Genomic DNA, 17,427 nt, shown 5'->3' on the forward strand with positions numbered 1-17,427 from the left:
AGACCACAGCTGGAGGGACGTCATCTCTAAGGTATCATGTCTTTAGCGATGTAGATAACAGACCTGGGGTGACCCACAGCACTGGGTAACATTGGTCTGGGAAGGGAGCACTGGGGCAGAAGGGGCTGCTGCATGTATCTGAAGGACTGCCATCTAAAGAGGGAGTGATCCTTATCACTGGAAACACGTGTGGATCACCTTCTATAAGCAGCATGCTGGAGTTGCATTCAATTCCCACTTTCTTAAGTGCAGCTTAGTACACTTGTTTTCTCCTTTTGAAAGGAAGGCCAACAAAAACAAAACCAGTTATCTGCTCAAAAGAGCCATTTCCCAGGTATGACACCCAAGGAATGCAGATTCAGTCCTCTGCGGTGATGAGCCCTTCCACAGATGTTTGCTGACAAGGACAACCTCGTTTGCCCAGCAGTATACCTTGTTCCTTTCACTTTTATTGTGTGTTTATGTAACCATAAAAAACATGCAGTGTTCTTGTGCCTGTTGCTTATTTCAGAGATCTACACAATCCACTTTTTAAAGTTAAATACAGTTTTGGAGATGGGCAGTAAAAGTTAGAGCACAATGTATAATATACCTTTTTCTCAAAATGATATCTACCAATCTCTACACACACATGCACATTATATGGGTCAGATGAACAGATGGAATAGAATTTTTAGAAATTGGAATGTTTTCCGATTATTAAGCATATCAGCTTATTAATGTTACTCTACTTATATACTAATCTATTGAAGCTTAAACTTCAGAATAGGGTGGGGATAAATGTTAAACTGTTCAAAGTAAAAGGGTCTCTCTTTATTCTTTCTGTAAATAAGAGATTTAAAGAGAAAAATAGGAGTTCCTCCACTCCCATATAACTATGAAGTAACCAGCTCACAGTTTTGAAAACCAGTGAAAAAGATTATCTCATCTGTAGTTCTTCATAACACGAAGCAGAAAGAGCATATGAAAATCCATATTCAAGAGCATGTAAATCTGTTGCGACCTGGGATCCACATGTCCTATGTGGTAAGCTACCACTTTTAAATCAGATTCAGTAAAAATCGTTTTGCATAGCTTTCTAGGAACACATGTACCACCCCAAACAAGGTAAAGCTGCAGAAGGAGGATCACAGAGCCACACTGGGCACGTAAGGAGGCAGAACCAACCACACGGGCTTTGCCGGTGTTTGCATTTCTCTGGTCAAAAATACGGGCACCATCTCTCCCTAACCCAGCCAGTCACAGTCTCTGCACACGATTTCCTCAGGAAGGTGGTCAAGCCGGGAATGGCACACAGGTGCTGTCCTCCAAAATATCTCTGCGCGCCAGTGGCCACCGGCAGGGAGCATCACGGCTCTGCATCAACACACATGGGAAGTGGAAACGCCACTTCTTTTGCGCAGATCGTGCACCGAGCAGGCCTTCTGTGGTCACACCCTGGGCCAGCTGTCGGACTGGCGGGGCTTCCCCGGAGGACTCGGCGGCTGCGTCCCAGGACACCGCGGCCCGGAGCAGCAGGGACCCCCGCCTCGCCCGGCGGCCCTGCTGCAGCCCGCCCCGAGGACCGGCTCGCCGCCCCGGTGGTGACCTGGCCGCGTGGGGACAGGGGCGGCCCCCCGCGGGCTGCTAGCGTCCCCAGCAACCTGCCACGCGCCAGCAGCCGCGCCCAAACCTGCTTGTGCGCCCCTCCGTCCCGGAGACTGCGGCCCCAGAAGGGAATGAACCCCTCTGTGGTGACGTCAGCGGGAATTATACCTGTGGCGTCGGTGCGGCCGGGAGGCTCCTCCCTGGGAGGCGCGGCAGACAAGGGTGGGCTCTGCCGCCCCCTGCCGGCGCTCGTCGGTGTGCGCCTCTGCGGAGCGCGCTGCGAGGGTCCGGGAAGTGGAGCACTTCACAGGCACCGCTGAAAATGAAGACTGCGCGTCGGTGGGTTGGAGTCAGCTCTTAAATGCGTCAGAGCTGTTGCCTCCGGGCGCTAGGATCGCCCAAGGGGAGGTAGTTTCAGTGCAGTGTCTCTGGAAACTCCAAGCTCTTGCGGGAAGCCAATTTTCCACATTAAACATGTAACACAATCTACTTTATCTACATCTCTCCAAAGGAGCAAGCCTCTGCAAAATGAAGCTTATAAAGAGGTTTTTTATTTAGGAAAGGAAAATGTTGGATGTGCCGATTCCTTGTCTACTAGCTGTTGGCTGCTTTGAAAGCTGATGCCCTTAAAGGCATTTAAGAATATGAACAATCAATGAGGAAAGAGACCAAAAAACGGAATGTTTTAATCAATTGGACAGGGTTTTACTTGAGCACCACCACACCATCTGCAGGTTTGCGAATATAAAGTGGAAATAAAATGTGCAGTGTGCCTCCTCCAGGAGTTTAACTTCTGCTTGGGGATGTTCATCCTAAAACCAGAAAGCAAACAGAATCTGCACGATTAAGTGGAAAGCTCAATACGAGAAATGGAAATATGCAAACCCAGGCAGAGGTCCCTGGGCAGTGGCCAGAGGCCCAGCATCCCTGCCCGGGCTGGTCCCTGCAGCACACTTCAGCCTGTGGACTTGGGTTTGGAGTCTGCTCTCTACCAGCCCTTGACTTTGCTCCTTGCTAAGGGCCTCCCATGATCGCAGAGTTCTGCAAACGCAGGAAGTGCTCCACCAGTGCTTATTCTGGGTGCCGCAGCTGCTGCTGATGGCAATGACCAGAAGCTGGCAGGCTTCTGCAGCAGCGGGCACAGGGCTGAAGGGCCTGGCTCTGGCATCTGGTGCCCCTCCAATTCCTGATCCACATAGCCCCACTGGCTGTTTGACACTGGGCCCACCACTGAACCTCTCCTCGTTTCTTTATCAGTAAAAGGCAAACAATAATAACAGTACCTCCCTTTTAGGCTCAGGATGAAAGTAAATTAAAGAATGTATTGAAGGGGCTTTGGACAAAGCCTGGTGCGCGGCCAGCACTCAGGCCGGTGCAGCTATTGTTACTGGTGCTATATGCAGTTCCTTCTTCCCAGAAGTAAATTGCATTGCAGCAGTTAAAAGCAGTCACTTGAAGCCCAGGTAATTGGGTGGAAACCTGGCTCTGCCAATTTCCATTGGCATAACTTGGGGCAAGTGAGTTTCAATTTCCTGACCTATAAAGTGGTATAATAATAATAGAGAAAACTCTGGTCATTATTCATGATGTGGGGTTTTACTGTACTTAATTCATAGCGTTGTTTGTGCCCGGCACTGAGCGGATAAGCCTACAATCAATAGTAGCTAGTAGTAAGGTATCTTTTTTAAAAAGGCTAGATATAGATTAGCCACCAGTCCTTAAATGTCCCCTGAAGTAAGAATATGTCTTGGTCTTTTTCACCTTTCCACTTACCTGCTTAGCAGACCAGTAATTCTTCGTGAACTGCCAGTGCCCAAACTGTGCCGTATGAAGGTTGGTGACCGTCTGCAGCCTTTTTGTTTAGTCTGAGTGGTTCTCATGCATCAGTTTCAGGGCAAGGGCCCCGAGGACTTGGTGGTGGTCACTGTTGGGTATGGCCTCTGTCAGTAGAAAGGCTTTTCAGAGGAAGTGCAATAATGCTTTAGTTCTTGTAGTTATTCAGATACCTGAACTTGGTTTTGTGAAGTAGGTCAAACAAATAAAACTGAACGATGTTTGCAATAATCTGTTACTCCTTGGGTAATAGGAAAGGATTCTGGAAGGAATTGGGTTGGCGAACCCCCGGCAGGAGGCTTAGCAGTAAGCTATTGGTTAGCTATCCCTTCTCTATATATCCTTCCGAGACAATAACCATACAACTTTTTGAATTGGAATGTCAACTTAATGCATTTCTTTTTCCCTCTGGCATTCTGAAAGGACTCAGGAAACCAGGTTAGAATGATTCAGAAAGGGGCTTTTAAAAATCTAGGCAAGTGCTTTCTGTTGCCATGCTCTAAGACTAAGCACCCGAGAAACTATTCCTTTATGAAGAAGGTCAAATGCCCCAGAAAAGGAAGGACTTCCTTTTCTCCACAAAGGACAGCCTTTTCTTTTCCGAGGAGCCCGGAGCCCCCAAGTTTATAGCATACTTTGCCTTCAGTCCTGGCCTTTAGGTTCGCCTCCCCCACCCCACCTGCCAAGGTTATTTTCCCTTCTCATGCTCCTGCCCCAAAGTGCCCCACACGCTTCTGAGCACACCAGGCATTGCAAAGTCTGTTACCCTCAAGGGCCAGGCAGGTAAAATGAATTCTGATGAGCTAGCCAAATATAATTTTTTAAAACAGTCATTGGCAAACTAAATCATTGCCATCCCTGCCAGCCACACAAAGCCAAGGTCACGGTCCCTCTCTCCTCTAAGATCCCTGACCCAGATTTGGCCAGAGCAGCTTAGGCACCGGTGGTGTTTCCAGCAGGGATGAAGCCAAGCGGCTGGCCTGCCCGCTGGGCTAGGGCACCATGCAGACATGATCAAACCAGGCCACCGAGCGTCCTCCTCAGAAGCTGGAGGGCCACCAGGCTCTGGAGTCCAGACTACACCTCCAGGCGGCCGGCCCTCACGTTCCTCCTGGTGCCTCGAGTCCCCTCCTGGACTGGTCCACAACTCCTCTACCTCCACCCACCCCCAACCTCAGTCTGTCCGCTTCATGCTCTGAAAATGAACACACCTTCTTCTCTGGGGGAAGTTGCCACCAGTTTCCTGCCTTGGGGACAGCAAAGCCCCTGTGGCTATGTCATGATTCTCATCTCTGGCATGTGGCTCTCCTCCTCCTTCTGGCCTGGCACTGGAACCCGCTGTCTCAGCTTTTCCTGGTCCGCCTGCTCCCACCAGCGCTGCTCTGAGGCTCACCCCACTGCCCCTGCCCCCTTCTCCCTGCTGCTGCACAGCCACACTGCCTGGAAGAGCAGCCTTCTGCATGCGTTGTTCCCTTTTATTTCCACTGACTCCTTGCTGTGGCCTGGCTTCTCCCCCACCACTCTGTTGACCCCTGTTGCTAGATTCAATGAACATTTTTCAGTCCATAACCTTATCAAGGGACGCTTTGGTTGAACAGGAATGGGAGCTTGGGCAGAGCTGATGAACTGGCTGTTCTATAGCTGGGGCCTGAATGCTGTCTGAAGGAGAGGACCACCCCCTCCCTCTTTCCCCTCCCCTGACTGGGCCAGAGACAGAGGAGTTGCCTTGATAGAAAGTTCTGGGATGCTGACCCTGTAATGCCTAGTGAAGCTCAGGGGTAGAAAGGGGTGACTCTGGCTAAGGGAAACCACTCGTGATCCCTGACACAGAGTGCACTACCAGGAAAAAAGGACCTTCCCCCACAGGTCTACCCAAACTCCATGACATGGGGTTGGAGGACTACAGGTTGGAGCCAGGATAAGGGGCTAAGCCAGAAATCCTTTCCAAACTGACCACACGTTTCTGACAATTAGAAACTGCAACTCCCTGGACTCCTAAGCAAGTTTTACGTTGTACCAGATGGAACATAATGTTGTTGGGGCTCGTCTCAATTAGCAAAAGCCTCCTTTTCTGGGTACAACAGAATAATACCTCAGAATAAAGAAACAAGCCTCTCTACCTAGGACAGACATGTGATACTGGGGTGTTTTGACACTAGTAGTGGGTCACGGGGGAGGAGGGCAAATCTCTGCTTGATGTTCAGTGGAAGCAGATGTCTTGAAGCTATTTGGCAAACTCCAAGGACATGATCTGTGCCAAGGTGGGAAATAGAGGTTTCAGGGGAGTACTTCTGATAAGCTGTAGGAAAGGAACGCAAGTGAACTGATCCAGATTTACACTGAAACCAATGAAGCTTCAGCTGTGGGCGCCTTACTCCCATGGGCCCCATGGCAGATAGCGTTTTCCAAGATGGTGGCGACGGGACCGCCCATCACAAGTGCTCATCTTACACTGTGAGGTCAACACGCCTCTTGCTGAAAGGCAGGTCTGTGTGTTCTCCCCTTGAGCCTGGGCGGCCTGTGCCCACGGCTGGGGTGTTGCATGTGACTTTCTAGGCTAGGTCATAACGGAGATAAAACTTCTGCATCATTCTCTTGGAAGCTCGCTGCCACTCTGCCAGGAAGCCTGGGAAACATGCAGACACTCCGGGTGTTCTGGCCCACAGTCCCATCTGGGGTCCCAGTGACAGGAGGAAGGCTTTGAGATAATTCCAGCCCTCACCACGTTCTGTCAGCAACCTCAGAGGGAACCCATGTGCAAGAACCACCTGGCCGAGCCAGCCTCCAGAACTGTGAGAGATGATAAAATAATTGTTCTTATTTTAAGTCACCATGCTTTGAGGTGATGATTCATTCCACAGCAATAGACACATTCAACAGACCCCTCTGAAGCTCTGGAAGGGCCCTAGCTGTGTATTCATGTGATCATATGCTTTTGCAAAATTTGTAAAAGAAAGGTATTTTAGCCACATGGTTAAAATCTCTGTCTCTTTCCACCCGAGCCCCCCCGCCCCATCCATCTCTTCACATTAAGTGGTGGTGGAGTAGCCGTGGACATTTTTGGGATTCAGCTAAAGGCAAATTGAGTTGGGGTTCATTTAGTTTGGGTTCACTGGGTGTATTCATGTGGTATAGAGTCACTTCTCTGTAAGTTACTGCTGGCTCTCTCAGTGTAAAATGGCTTCCAGAATATTCCTATCATTCACTGTGATGACTTACCTGTGATATGACAGGGATGTGCAGGACCACAAATTGTATCATGATAATGGGCTATGATGTTGGATTTGAAATGTACAAAGCCAGAAGAAACTCCATGGGAATTATCCCAAATCCTACAGCTCTTACATAAAAATAGTTTGATGAAAATTTTCATAAATTTGACAACAATCCTAAAAATCTATCTTTCATTTTTAGTAATAACCTATGAAACTGAGAGAAACATATACAACCTATCAATCATTCAATGAAAGAGAATGAATTCTTGTTCTGTTCTCTCATAGAACACTCAGTTAATGAATGAAGACTCAGTTAAAGAACGCACCACCCAAAATGTTGGGGAGACTGTTACAGAGGTGGGTCATAATTTAATACAAATATGTTCTTCATAGTTTAATACAAATATGTTCTTTTCCTGGGTTTTGAATATTGTATACATAGATAGACTGTGTGGGGAGCCTGGGCCATTGAGGTTGGTTTAGTAAGGCTGCGACCTCATTTGTTTTCACCTGCTAGGACATCCAGGTGCGGTGCATTTCACTTGAATTCTCGGGAGTATTTGAAACTGTTGCCCACTCGCACCTTGAGAGTTCTCACTCCCCTTGGCTTCTCTGAGCCCCTCCTGACAGTGCCCTCTCCAGCTAACTGTTCCCCATCAGCCTAGAAGACTTGTCTTCTTCCAGGAACTTGAGTTGCTCAGAGTTCCATCCAGGCTCACTTTTCTCTCACAGGGTGATCTCATCCACTCTCCTTGTTTCAATACCGTGTACCTGTTGGCAACTGTGATTCTCCTCCAGCCCACACCTCTTTCCTGGGATTGAGAGCAGGAATCAGTAAACTTTTCTGCAAAGGGGAAGATACAAAGATTTCATAGGCTTGCTGGTCCACCCACAACCTCTGTCACATGTGCTCAACTGGGCTGTTGTCATGTGAATGCAGCTGAATCCAGTAGTCAACCACTGGTGAGGCTGTGTGCAGGTATAACTTTACTTACAAAAACAGGAGGCTACCCCCTGGGCTATACTTCACCTGCTCTAGACCCAAGTAGCCAGTTGACTTCAGAAAATTTCCACTTGGACTTTACACAGTTCCTAAGCACAACATGTCTCCAAACAAGCACATCTCATCCCCTCCTCTGTGTTCCTTCACCTTGAACGATGCCGCTATCTGCCAGACGTCCAAGGTGAGAATTTGGGCACCAGCCCTGATTTCATTTCCCAAATTCAGTTGGTTAGAAAATCCTTCAGTTCTGCTTTCTAACCATCTGCCCAATCCAATCCCTTTTCTCTTTCTCCGCATCTTCTTTCAGACCCCTCTGTCTCTCATCTGCTTTCTCCCTGCTGCTTATGATCCCTCACCCCACTGCAGAAGGGTGGGGCCACACCTCCACTTTGAAATCTTTCAATGGTCCCTGCTGGTCTCTGGTCCAAGAGCCCTTGATGATGTACAGGTGGCTGGCAGGATTGGCTTCCAAAGATTTTGCACCATTTCCCCAGTTGCACCTCAATCACTTTTAGCTGCTTGGACCTTTTGCCTCTGGGACTTGGCATGCTCATTCCTCTGCTGGAACATGCTTCTTCTCACTGCTGATACCTTCTACTTGTCTTCTAGGTCTCGACTCAGCCGCCCCTTCCTCTGCGAAGTGTGTCTTCACTCCCCGAGGCTGAGTGAGCTGTTACTCCGCACGCTCCAGGGCAAACTGGACCTCAGCGGTCAGAGCACTGGCCACTTCACTTCACAGTCCAACTTACAGGCACGCACCACCCTCCCCCTGTTAGGGCGCAGACCCCGGAGGGTGGGCATGAGGGCTTCTTGCCTCCTGTTTGCCCAGGCCACCCACAGGACAGCACCCAACACCCTGCAGACCTTGAAACGGCTCCTCCACCAGGAGGGCTGCTTGTAGCAACACTCACCTCCCTGGAGACTCCGGGCCTTGTCCCAGCCTCATGCTGCACTCAGGGACCTTTGGACACCTCCTCTGGACTCTGGGGCTGCTCTTGGGGTCCAGTGGGGTCCAGTGATGAAGAGGGCAGTGCCTCTGCCTGCCTTGTATTTTACCTGCATGCAGACACGGTGGGTGTCCCTGGAGCAGCCGGGAGGCTGGAGCAGACCCGGCCTCCTTCAGTCTCTGGATTGCAGGCCTGCATGCACCAGCTGCTGCCCGGGTGGCATCAATCAGGCCTCAATAACTGCCTGCTCTGGGAGGGGGTGGAGGCAGTGGACGGGCCTCTCCATTCCTCTCACGCTTCCCTGTACTCATGGAAATCAGTCAAATGCTGGGTTCTGCTCCCTAGTTAAAAAATTCTAAAAGCTTAGACTCTTCTTAGACAATTTTCTGTGCTTTGGTAGTTCTCTTTAATATTATAGGAGCATTTACATCATCCTCTTAAATATATGCATATATACCCAAACATACACACATATGTTCCAATATATATGCACACACAAATACACACACACAAATGCTATACACACTTGTATGTATATACGTACGTGCAAACAAAAGCATATATGCAAACAAGCACACATACAAATATACACACATATATGCAAATATATCCATATAGAGACATATATTTTTACTTTTTATCTTGAAATAATTATAAACACACAAGAAGATACAAAAATAATATTGAGATGTCCAGTGTACCCCTCACCCGTCCACCCAGCCTCCCCCAGGGGTAACATCTTACAGAATTATAGTCCATCACCAACACTAAGAGACGGTCATTGGCACAATGTAATTAACTAGGCCACAGACCTTGCTCAGATTGCACCAGATGCACTTATTTTTTCTCGAAAGATTTTACAGTTTTTACATATTTTGTCTCTCCCAAATACTGTGAAAAAAGACTTTTGTCTTAATTAGCTAAGAGAATAATCAGTTTTAGAGATGGAAAGGATGATTTGGTTTCTCCGTTTTATCCACAGAGTGGTTCTTGGGCATCCTCGTGCTGACTTGGTGCAGGCTGGTAAATTATCTGGGAGTTTCTGTCTTCTTCTCAGCTAATGTTTTTCTTAAGCATATAACAAGTCTAATAAGGACATGCCCAATGAGGACTAACTTTTTTCACAAATAAATAAACATCTCAATTCCCACAAGCACAATTCAGTTAAGAAAACACTGCCTTTCTGAGTACTGAATTAGTCACCCAGGTCTTAGGAAGTCTCCTAAGCTGGTTACATTTTAACCTGTGTGCTGAGGGAACAGCCCTGCTGTCTCCTTACCAAAGCTGAGGGCTGATAAGCATCTCATTGCTGCTCTCAGAGACTGAGGAATAAGGGCTCATAAACTTCAGATAAAGGTAGAATGAAGAAATGAAAGCCACCTTCAGATTACTGAGAACATGCTTCCTAGGTGGCATGTCCTGATAAACTGGCACAAAAATGTGATTTGCAGACCGGCGTCAAGGGCAAAGATGACCTGGCTAAGAACCCTCACAACATGAAGGCACACTTTGTTTGAGCCCTAAATATTAATGTTTTGCTGTTTTTGTTTTGGAGTGGCATAGTTTTATTGGGGTATGCAGAGATGTTCGTGGTGAAGAAATGAGCTATCTAGAGTGACAGCTCCCAGATGGCAGCGCCTGGGCTGGAGGCCCTCTGCTGGGACTAGGGGAAGGTGGAAAGGCCTGGGGGGAAGGGTGACAGGTGCAAATGTCAAGGTGCAAAAGGCCACAACTCAAGGTCTGCACAGTGAGAAAGCACGTCATCTGAGAGGCTGTGACTGGCTATAGCTTCCACTTCCGGCAAGGTGGGCTCACGTGAGATGCAAGGGAGACTCCACCTTACTCTCCCAGTGGGGCTGCCTTTGCCTGGTGTTCATGACTTTCCCTGGAAGGTACTTGTTAGGAATTGGCCACTTTAATGCCGGGAGGATAGGAGATGGCTAATTTGTCCCTTCCTCAGGGAACCTGGGTGGATATTGGTTGCAGGCCCCTTGCTGGGCAGAGCTTAGGAACTTAGACCCATTTCCTCCTTATGCGGCTGTCCTGGGCCTGGCTCCAGTGGGCAGCAGTCTATGCAAATCTTCGGTTGCAGAAGTTTTGTGGAGCTCCTGTAGATGGAGGCTGGGGGAGGGTGGAGCCTAGGAATATACCGTTCATGTGACCCTAAAAGAGTCTAACACAAGCAGGTGGTCAATAAATATTTAAGGAATTGAACTCGGTAAGACTACACATCTCAGGATTCATTCAACCCGCTGATAGAATGCAGAGATGAACTCTATGCCCTTCCTCAGTGTTGGCTGTTCTTTCAAGTAGAAAATGACTTTATTTGAATTAATCGTCTTTATGGCCTGGAGCAACACCTCTGCCACACATCCCCCTGCAAGCTCCAGTGTGGGATTCCCACACATGATCTAGCAGCCCATGCGGTATGCCTCTGCCCTCCCCCGTGCCCGTGGTGCCTAACCAGGTGGGGCCGGCCCGCAGTGGAAGTCCCTGTACCCACCTCAGACTACCCTTCCACACTAGCGACATAGCTGGTGACACTACAGTAAAGCAGCTTCCTGTGTGTCTGCGCTCCTGTGGCGCTGCTGTGTTTTGAAGGTGGTGAGGGATGTACAGTCAGAAGGCCATGGGAGGGCAACCTGATTTACCAAAAAACATTTGTGGAATCACATGCATGCTGGAAGCTTCCAGGAGGAAAAGGAACAAAAGGCATACCACCACCACTCCAAATAAAAAAAATAAAAGAGGGAAAGGAAAATTATGTGGGTATAGACTTTCTGATAACGTCGTTGCTGAGGCGTCTTATCCATGAGGCAGTCTGAAAATATTTCAGATGGAAATAAGTGGATACTGGAAACATGTATTAGTAGAGTCTGCTTTTTCCCTAAAGTACTTTCTCAAACACACCGATGTAATCCCCCTTAAAGGATGTTTCAGGTACTTTAATAAAAGAAAGTGCCCAGGTCTGATTTCTCATCCTGCATCCACCCTGAGCCCCTTTAACAAACCAGCGGGAGAGAATAAAGGGAAGGGTTTGAGGACAGAGGAAAGCCAGGGTAGACTAGAAAATCAGGAAACATGGTGAGGTCGTCTCTACCCCTCCCAGTAGTGCCGTCCTCTTGTTCTGGAGAATTCTGCACAGCACTTCAATGCCAGGGAATTCTGTGGGAGGTTCCATCCAAGACAATTTGGTGCCCACCTCCTGGCTCATTAATTTATAGAAAGGAATTGCATAACCTGGAGAGAGGAATGTTTCTTGTTCTTATTTCACATTTAAAATAGAGTTGGTCAAACGATCCCTGGATATTTTCGAACACTGGAGTGGAGGTTTCAAAGCAGGGACTAAGTGGTCATTCTAGCCTTAAGCCAGGGAAAAGTACAGAATCAACAAAGAAAATCAAGACCAACTCTTTAACCTTAAGTTTATTGCTCTTGCTTTATGAGAATATAATGCACTGTGGGTGAGGAGGGAATATAATGCCCCGTGAATTCACTGGGGGACAAGAGCCGTATTTTATGACATATTTATTATCATGGAAACCAGGTAAGTGTGCTGGGCACAAAGGAATTTTGATAATAATGAAATATTTTAACTTATCTAGCAATTTCTACACTGTTTGGTAGGATGTGTGGATGTTAATGACAAGACCTAGCTTACGTTTAATCGAAGGCCTAAATATTTTGTCTATTAGCCTTGCCCTTTGTTAGCTAAGTAACCTTGAAAAAGTTAAACTTTCTTAGCCTGTGTCCCTCTATATAAGGTGAGGGTGATAATAATACTGCTTGTTTTGAAGGTTGAATGAAACTATACATGTGCACTACTTAGAGTATCTGGTGCAGAAAAGTCCTCAGTCAGTGTTAGCTACCATTGTGGTGTTGTTGTTGTTTTAAACTCAAAAGAAAGGGAAGGGAAGAAGATGTAAGGACACGAGACAAAATGAGAAAGCTGATGGAGGGGTAAGGAGAGGAACAGGGAGAAAAGAAGGCTCCTGGGGCAGGTGGGGGGGCGGGACCACACTCACCTCTTCCCAGCATCTATTGCAGACTGTGCTCGCAAACATTTTGTAAGATCCTCCCGTCAGGGTAATGTTTGAACCCTTGGGAGCCCAGTGGCAGTGGGCCCCCAGGAGAATCATTAACTCCATGTGACTGTCTTGTTTGTGGATCTACTTCCTCTCATGTAAGTCAGCGACCTCTTGGGATTGGGACACACTGTTTTCAAGACCCTGCCAGTCAGTCCCAAAATGGATCATAAGGAAGTGGTCTTTCTACTTCTTCTGTTTCTGAAATCAGGTAAGACGCAAAGATTTTTTTCACTTTATCAGTGTTTTTTCCCTTGCAATGTGTTAAAAAAAATAAATACATGATGGCTTTATACGCAACTTGTTTAATTTAGCCTTTGTTTCATGGGAGTCCCAACTCAAAACCTAAATATAAGACTGAGGAATTCTTCAGGAAAAATGTTCAGTTTCCCTGTGAATGCTGGAGACAAATGGGCAGAGAAAATAATGAGTGAACTTTCTAAATCTAAAGATTGGGCCTAAATGATGTTTACTTAGTTGACAAAAGAGTGTAGATAGCTAACATCCCTACCAGTTGTTAGTTTCTTCGCCTGACTCTCAGCTCAGTTAATTTAGACAATTTTTGTTAAGGTGTCATTCTATTCACTTTCAAATGTAAGCAATGAAATATCTTCTTGATTGCATTTTTCAGCCAGTCCGCAGTTGTTTTCACCCATTCTGCTGGTTATGGCTGAAGTAAGGCTTCCCATACATCCAGATTTGCTCCTTATGCCTGGAGAGGTCAAAGGCATCGCTCCACTAAATGATGTTCGCATTCAGTTAATCCAGCAAGATTCACTTAGGGCTTGAGGCAGACCAGGCACATTTGTACACATTTTATTTATACATGTGTGTGTGTGTCCTTTACTCATACAGCTTATCCATGAGGCAGTCTGAAAATATTTTAGATGGAAATAAGTGGATACTGGAAACATGTATTAGTAGAGTCTGCTTTTTCCCTAAAGTACTTTCTCAAACACACCAATGTAATCCCCCTTAAAGGATGTTTCAGGTACTTTAATAAAAGAAAGTAGGGTAGGTTAGGATAGGGTAGGGTAGGATACCCATCACCATTTCATAGATGAGGAAATCCATTCTTAGCAAAATCATGTTGTCTTCCTGTGAACCAAACTCCCAAGTATAGGAAGTGAGGAAGCCAGGATTTAAACCAGGGCTTCCCAAGGGGGAATCTGATGCTCTTCTCACTTCTTAAACTGTTTAAACCTTCCTTAAAATATTCTAAGCATGTCCTTATGGTTCTTTTTCTTTAATTTTTTTGACAGCTTTATTGAGAGATCATTCACCTACTTAGAGCATACAAGTGAGTGGTTTTCAGTATATTCTGAGTTGTCCAACCAGTACCACAATACAGTTAGAACATTTTCATTGCCCCAAGAAGAAACACCACACCTCTCAGCTGTGACCCTCCGCCCTCCTTCCCCTTCCCCCACCTCGGCCCCCATCCAGCACCACCCCCACCCCCCCACCCCTCCGGCAACCGCTGATCTACTTTCTGCCTCTGATTTGCCTCTATTTTGGACATTTCATACAAATGGAATCACATGTTATGCCTGTAGGTCTTCATCTAAACAATGTATAGATATTGAAATTCAATTTATAAATTGCCAGAGAAAGTTTTATAAGTTGTACTTTAAATTAGAGGCAAAGATATTTGAATTTAGTGGAGCCATTCAAAGAAATAGCAGAGAAAATACTGTGCAAAGATTCTTGTGGGAAGTGGTTATATGTGGGGTGTAGGCACGCTAGTCTATTAATTTAGCCTATGGAAAGCAGGGCCTAGAACACTCCGTGGGTCACACCCCAATGCTAGAACAAACTACTCTTTGTTCAGCAGGACTAACATATGTCTTTCACCTATAGAGGGGAAAAATCTTTCGTAAGCTCTTGTAAGGAAGGCGCTTACTCTCGCTTCCCGTGGAAGTGTTTCCATCTCTCCAGAGCACTGAAATGAGTGGTGAGAGGGAAACAGCCCTTTTACAGCTTTGCTCAGTGAGAGATGCATAAGCTGTTTACATCTCACAAACCACTAAGTCTTTTCTTTCAAACACACAAGCCTGGGGACACATATACACACCACAGTGATGACAAAACAAAAACCTACATTATTGATGAAATACACTTGCTTTGGTAGCAAATACATCTACAATTGGCCTAGAAAATAAAAATACTTTTCTTACTAACAAGATTTGTTTAATATTTCTTGGTCAACAAATAAACTGTATATACCCCATTATGAGCCCTGGAGTTGAAGCAAAGAAAATAGTTGGGGAAAACTTTTCAAGAAAAAAATGTATTCTCCTTTGGAGTATCAGCTCATAAGGTGGGTCTCAGTAGCTAAAAACAAAAAAATATAACATAACTAAAGGTAACTTAATTAAAGGATGATATAAATGGAAATTTTCTTGTCTTGATATTTATATCCCGGCCTAATCTACTTTCTAGGAACTCTTCAGAAAGTTTAATTTAACTCTTTGTAGGATACACTTTATTGTGTTTGGTTTTTATTTATTTATTTTTTTAGGAGAGCAAGGAACAGGCTTTTATTTAGAAATAAAGTGAAAGGACAGAGCTCCTGGCTCATGCCAGGAGGGGGACAAGAGAGTCCCTATTGTGTTTGTTTTTTAAATCACATCTTGATCTACAGAATTTATCAAAACCCCACTCTTCTTGGAAATGAGAGTTCAAATGGGGAGAAAATGCAGGGTGCAGATATGAGGCTCTAAAACATCTATTTCTTCATACTCTTTTGATACATTTGTCAAGTGCTTTTTGGCATATCAAATTTAAATTGCATTAGCCCACTTCCTGTTCAGTATCCACCCTTCCAGTTTGGAGTATCTTGAGTTGAGGAATTACAGAGGGGGGGAGAGTGCGCTCCGGAAGGGGGCTTGGTCTCTGTCTCTAGAGTGCGTCGCCCACGCAGTGTGCATATTCTCGGACGGTCAGGGATGGCCTTTCTGCCAACACAGATCTGACCCTTCACAATCCTTCCGCGTGGATAATCTTCATTGGCATCCAATCATGCTCTAGAACATTCTCATCTTTTAAAAAGTTCCAGGACTGCATATGCCTCTAGGAAATGCTCCTTTCACAGCCAGGCGTCTGGGGAGACTTGTCTTCTCCTGCTGTTCCCTTTGCCTCTCCTGTTCAGTCTGGCCTTGGTCCCCACCACTCCCCTTAGAGTGGTCAAGGTTGCCATGTTGCCTAATCCCGTTTAGGCAAACTTTAGGAAACTTGCTGTCTTCATTTTATTAACTTCTTTTGACCTCTTGCCCTGTGAAAGTCACTGGTGTTCACCTGAAAAGGATGGAGGCTGACACCCCTAGGCTTGGAGCAGAGCTGCTAAAGCCAGCTCTGGTGCTCGGAGGGGCCTCAGAACGGGGACCCTCTCTGCAGCCGTGCAGGGGAGCATGGCTGAGGCCCTCCTCACTGCAGAAGGGCCAGAACAACCTCCAGATTCTTCGCCTCCCATCTTATCTCACAGGAAAATTAAGGCCAGTGTTTGTCCGAGGCTCTACTTTCTTTGTAATTTCCTCAGAAATACTAGATACTTGTCATCTTCCTGGAAAAACTGATTTCTCTTATATTAAATCTCTTCTATTAAAATCAGTTTTAATTAAAAACTGACATCTCTGATAATTAATAGGGAGGTGTCACTGTACTAAATCCCAGTATAAAAATGGCCTTTTAGCTGAGATTTTGTCCATGCCTTATTTATTCTCAACATCATCAACTCGTCACATTTTTTGTATGTCAAGGTAGAACCATTCAGAGAAGGCTTATGAGGTCTGTTTAAGGGACAGTGTGACAACCACAGTTTATACTACTGGGAATCGAATAATAGCCTCCAAGTTCTATCCATACCCAGCGATGGACAAATCAATACTGGTGACACAGTTGCTACTGGTGGTCTCCTACTGTTTTCTCTTGACATAGCAATCAATAGGCAAACAGATCAAATGTATTCTTATTCAAGGTTTCATACCCATTAACAGGGTGACATAGAAGTTGTTAATTCATTCTAATCTATTAAATTATCAACCTGGTCAAGCTTTTACTGTACTGCAATCTATTAATGAACCTTCTTCTGACAAAGCGTTTTTAACTCTTTGTATGACTGCCCCTTCTGCTCCCAGTGAAGCAGCCAGTTTCTTGGGTTGATGCAAAGCAGAGGGAAGAAACAGTCACAATAATAAAGCAATGGTGCTGATTAATTTTATCAATTGTCCCACTTTTATCTTCCATTTGTAGGTCATGGAGATTCCCTGACTGACTACGTAAACACCCAGGGGGCTTCCCTGTTCAGTTTATCTAAGAAGTACCTAACAGCAGGAAGTGTAGAGGAATGTGCTGCAAAATGTGAGGAGGAAGCCGGATTCCTCTGCAGGTATTTCCAGTGCCTCTGCACCTACCCAGAGATCTGGCTCTTGGAGATACTGTTATTTTGATAACAAGACATTTGTTCGTGGATATATTCATAAAAATAACATTTAAGAGGAAAGAAGAATTTCATGGAATCGGAGTTTGGAATCTGTGTTTGCTCCCATATCTGAAACCATAAGAACAATTTCTTGTTAACATTTATTAGTGTTCCCTTTAGAAAAATATCCCCAAAGTAAATGATTTATTTTTATACATGACATCAGCAGCTATTGTTTTGAGCTCTCATTTCTGACATCATCATCAGTAAATATTTATTGAGGGTCACGTGGCTGGAAGTGTCCTAGACCCTAAGGAGCAAATAATCTAGATACAGT

At 45.8% G+C, this 17,427-nt stretch overlaps 1 protein-coding gene across 1 annotated transcript in view; it reads left to right on the top strand.

Annotated features, from left to right (window-relative positions):
* The first annotated feature begins 12,725 nt into the window (after positions 1-12,725).
* PLG (plasminogen) overlaps positions 12,726-17,427 on the top strand; it is a 38,843-nt gene continuing 34,141 nt past the window's right edge. Inside the window, exons 1-2 of the mRNA XM_036886779.2 lie at positions 12,726-12,881; positions 16,922-17,057. Coding sequence (XP_036742674.1) covers positions 12,833-12,881; positions 16,922-17,057 — 185 coding nt within the window. The 5' untranslated portion in view covers positions 12,726-12,832. The remainder of the gene's footprint in view (positions 12,882-16,921; positions 17,058-17,427) is intronic.

This window comes from Manis pentadactyla, chromosome 12 (assembly GCF_030020395.1).
Source record: "Manis pentadactyla isolate mManPen7 chromosome 12, mManPen7.hap1, whole genome shotgun sequence".
Taxonomy (NCBI): Eukaryota; Metazoa; Chordata; class Mammalia; order Pholidota; family Manidae; genus Manis; species Manis pentadactyla.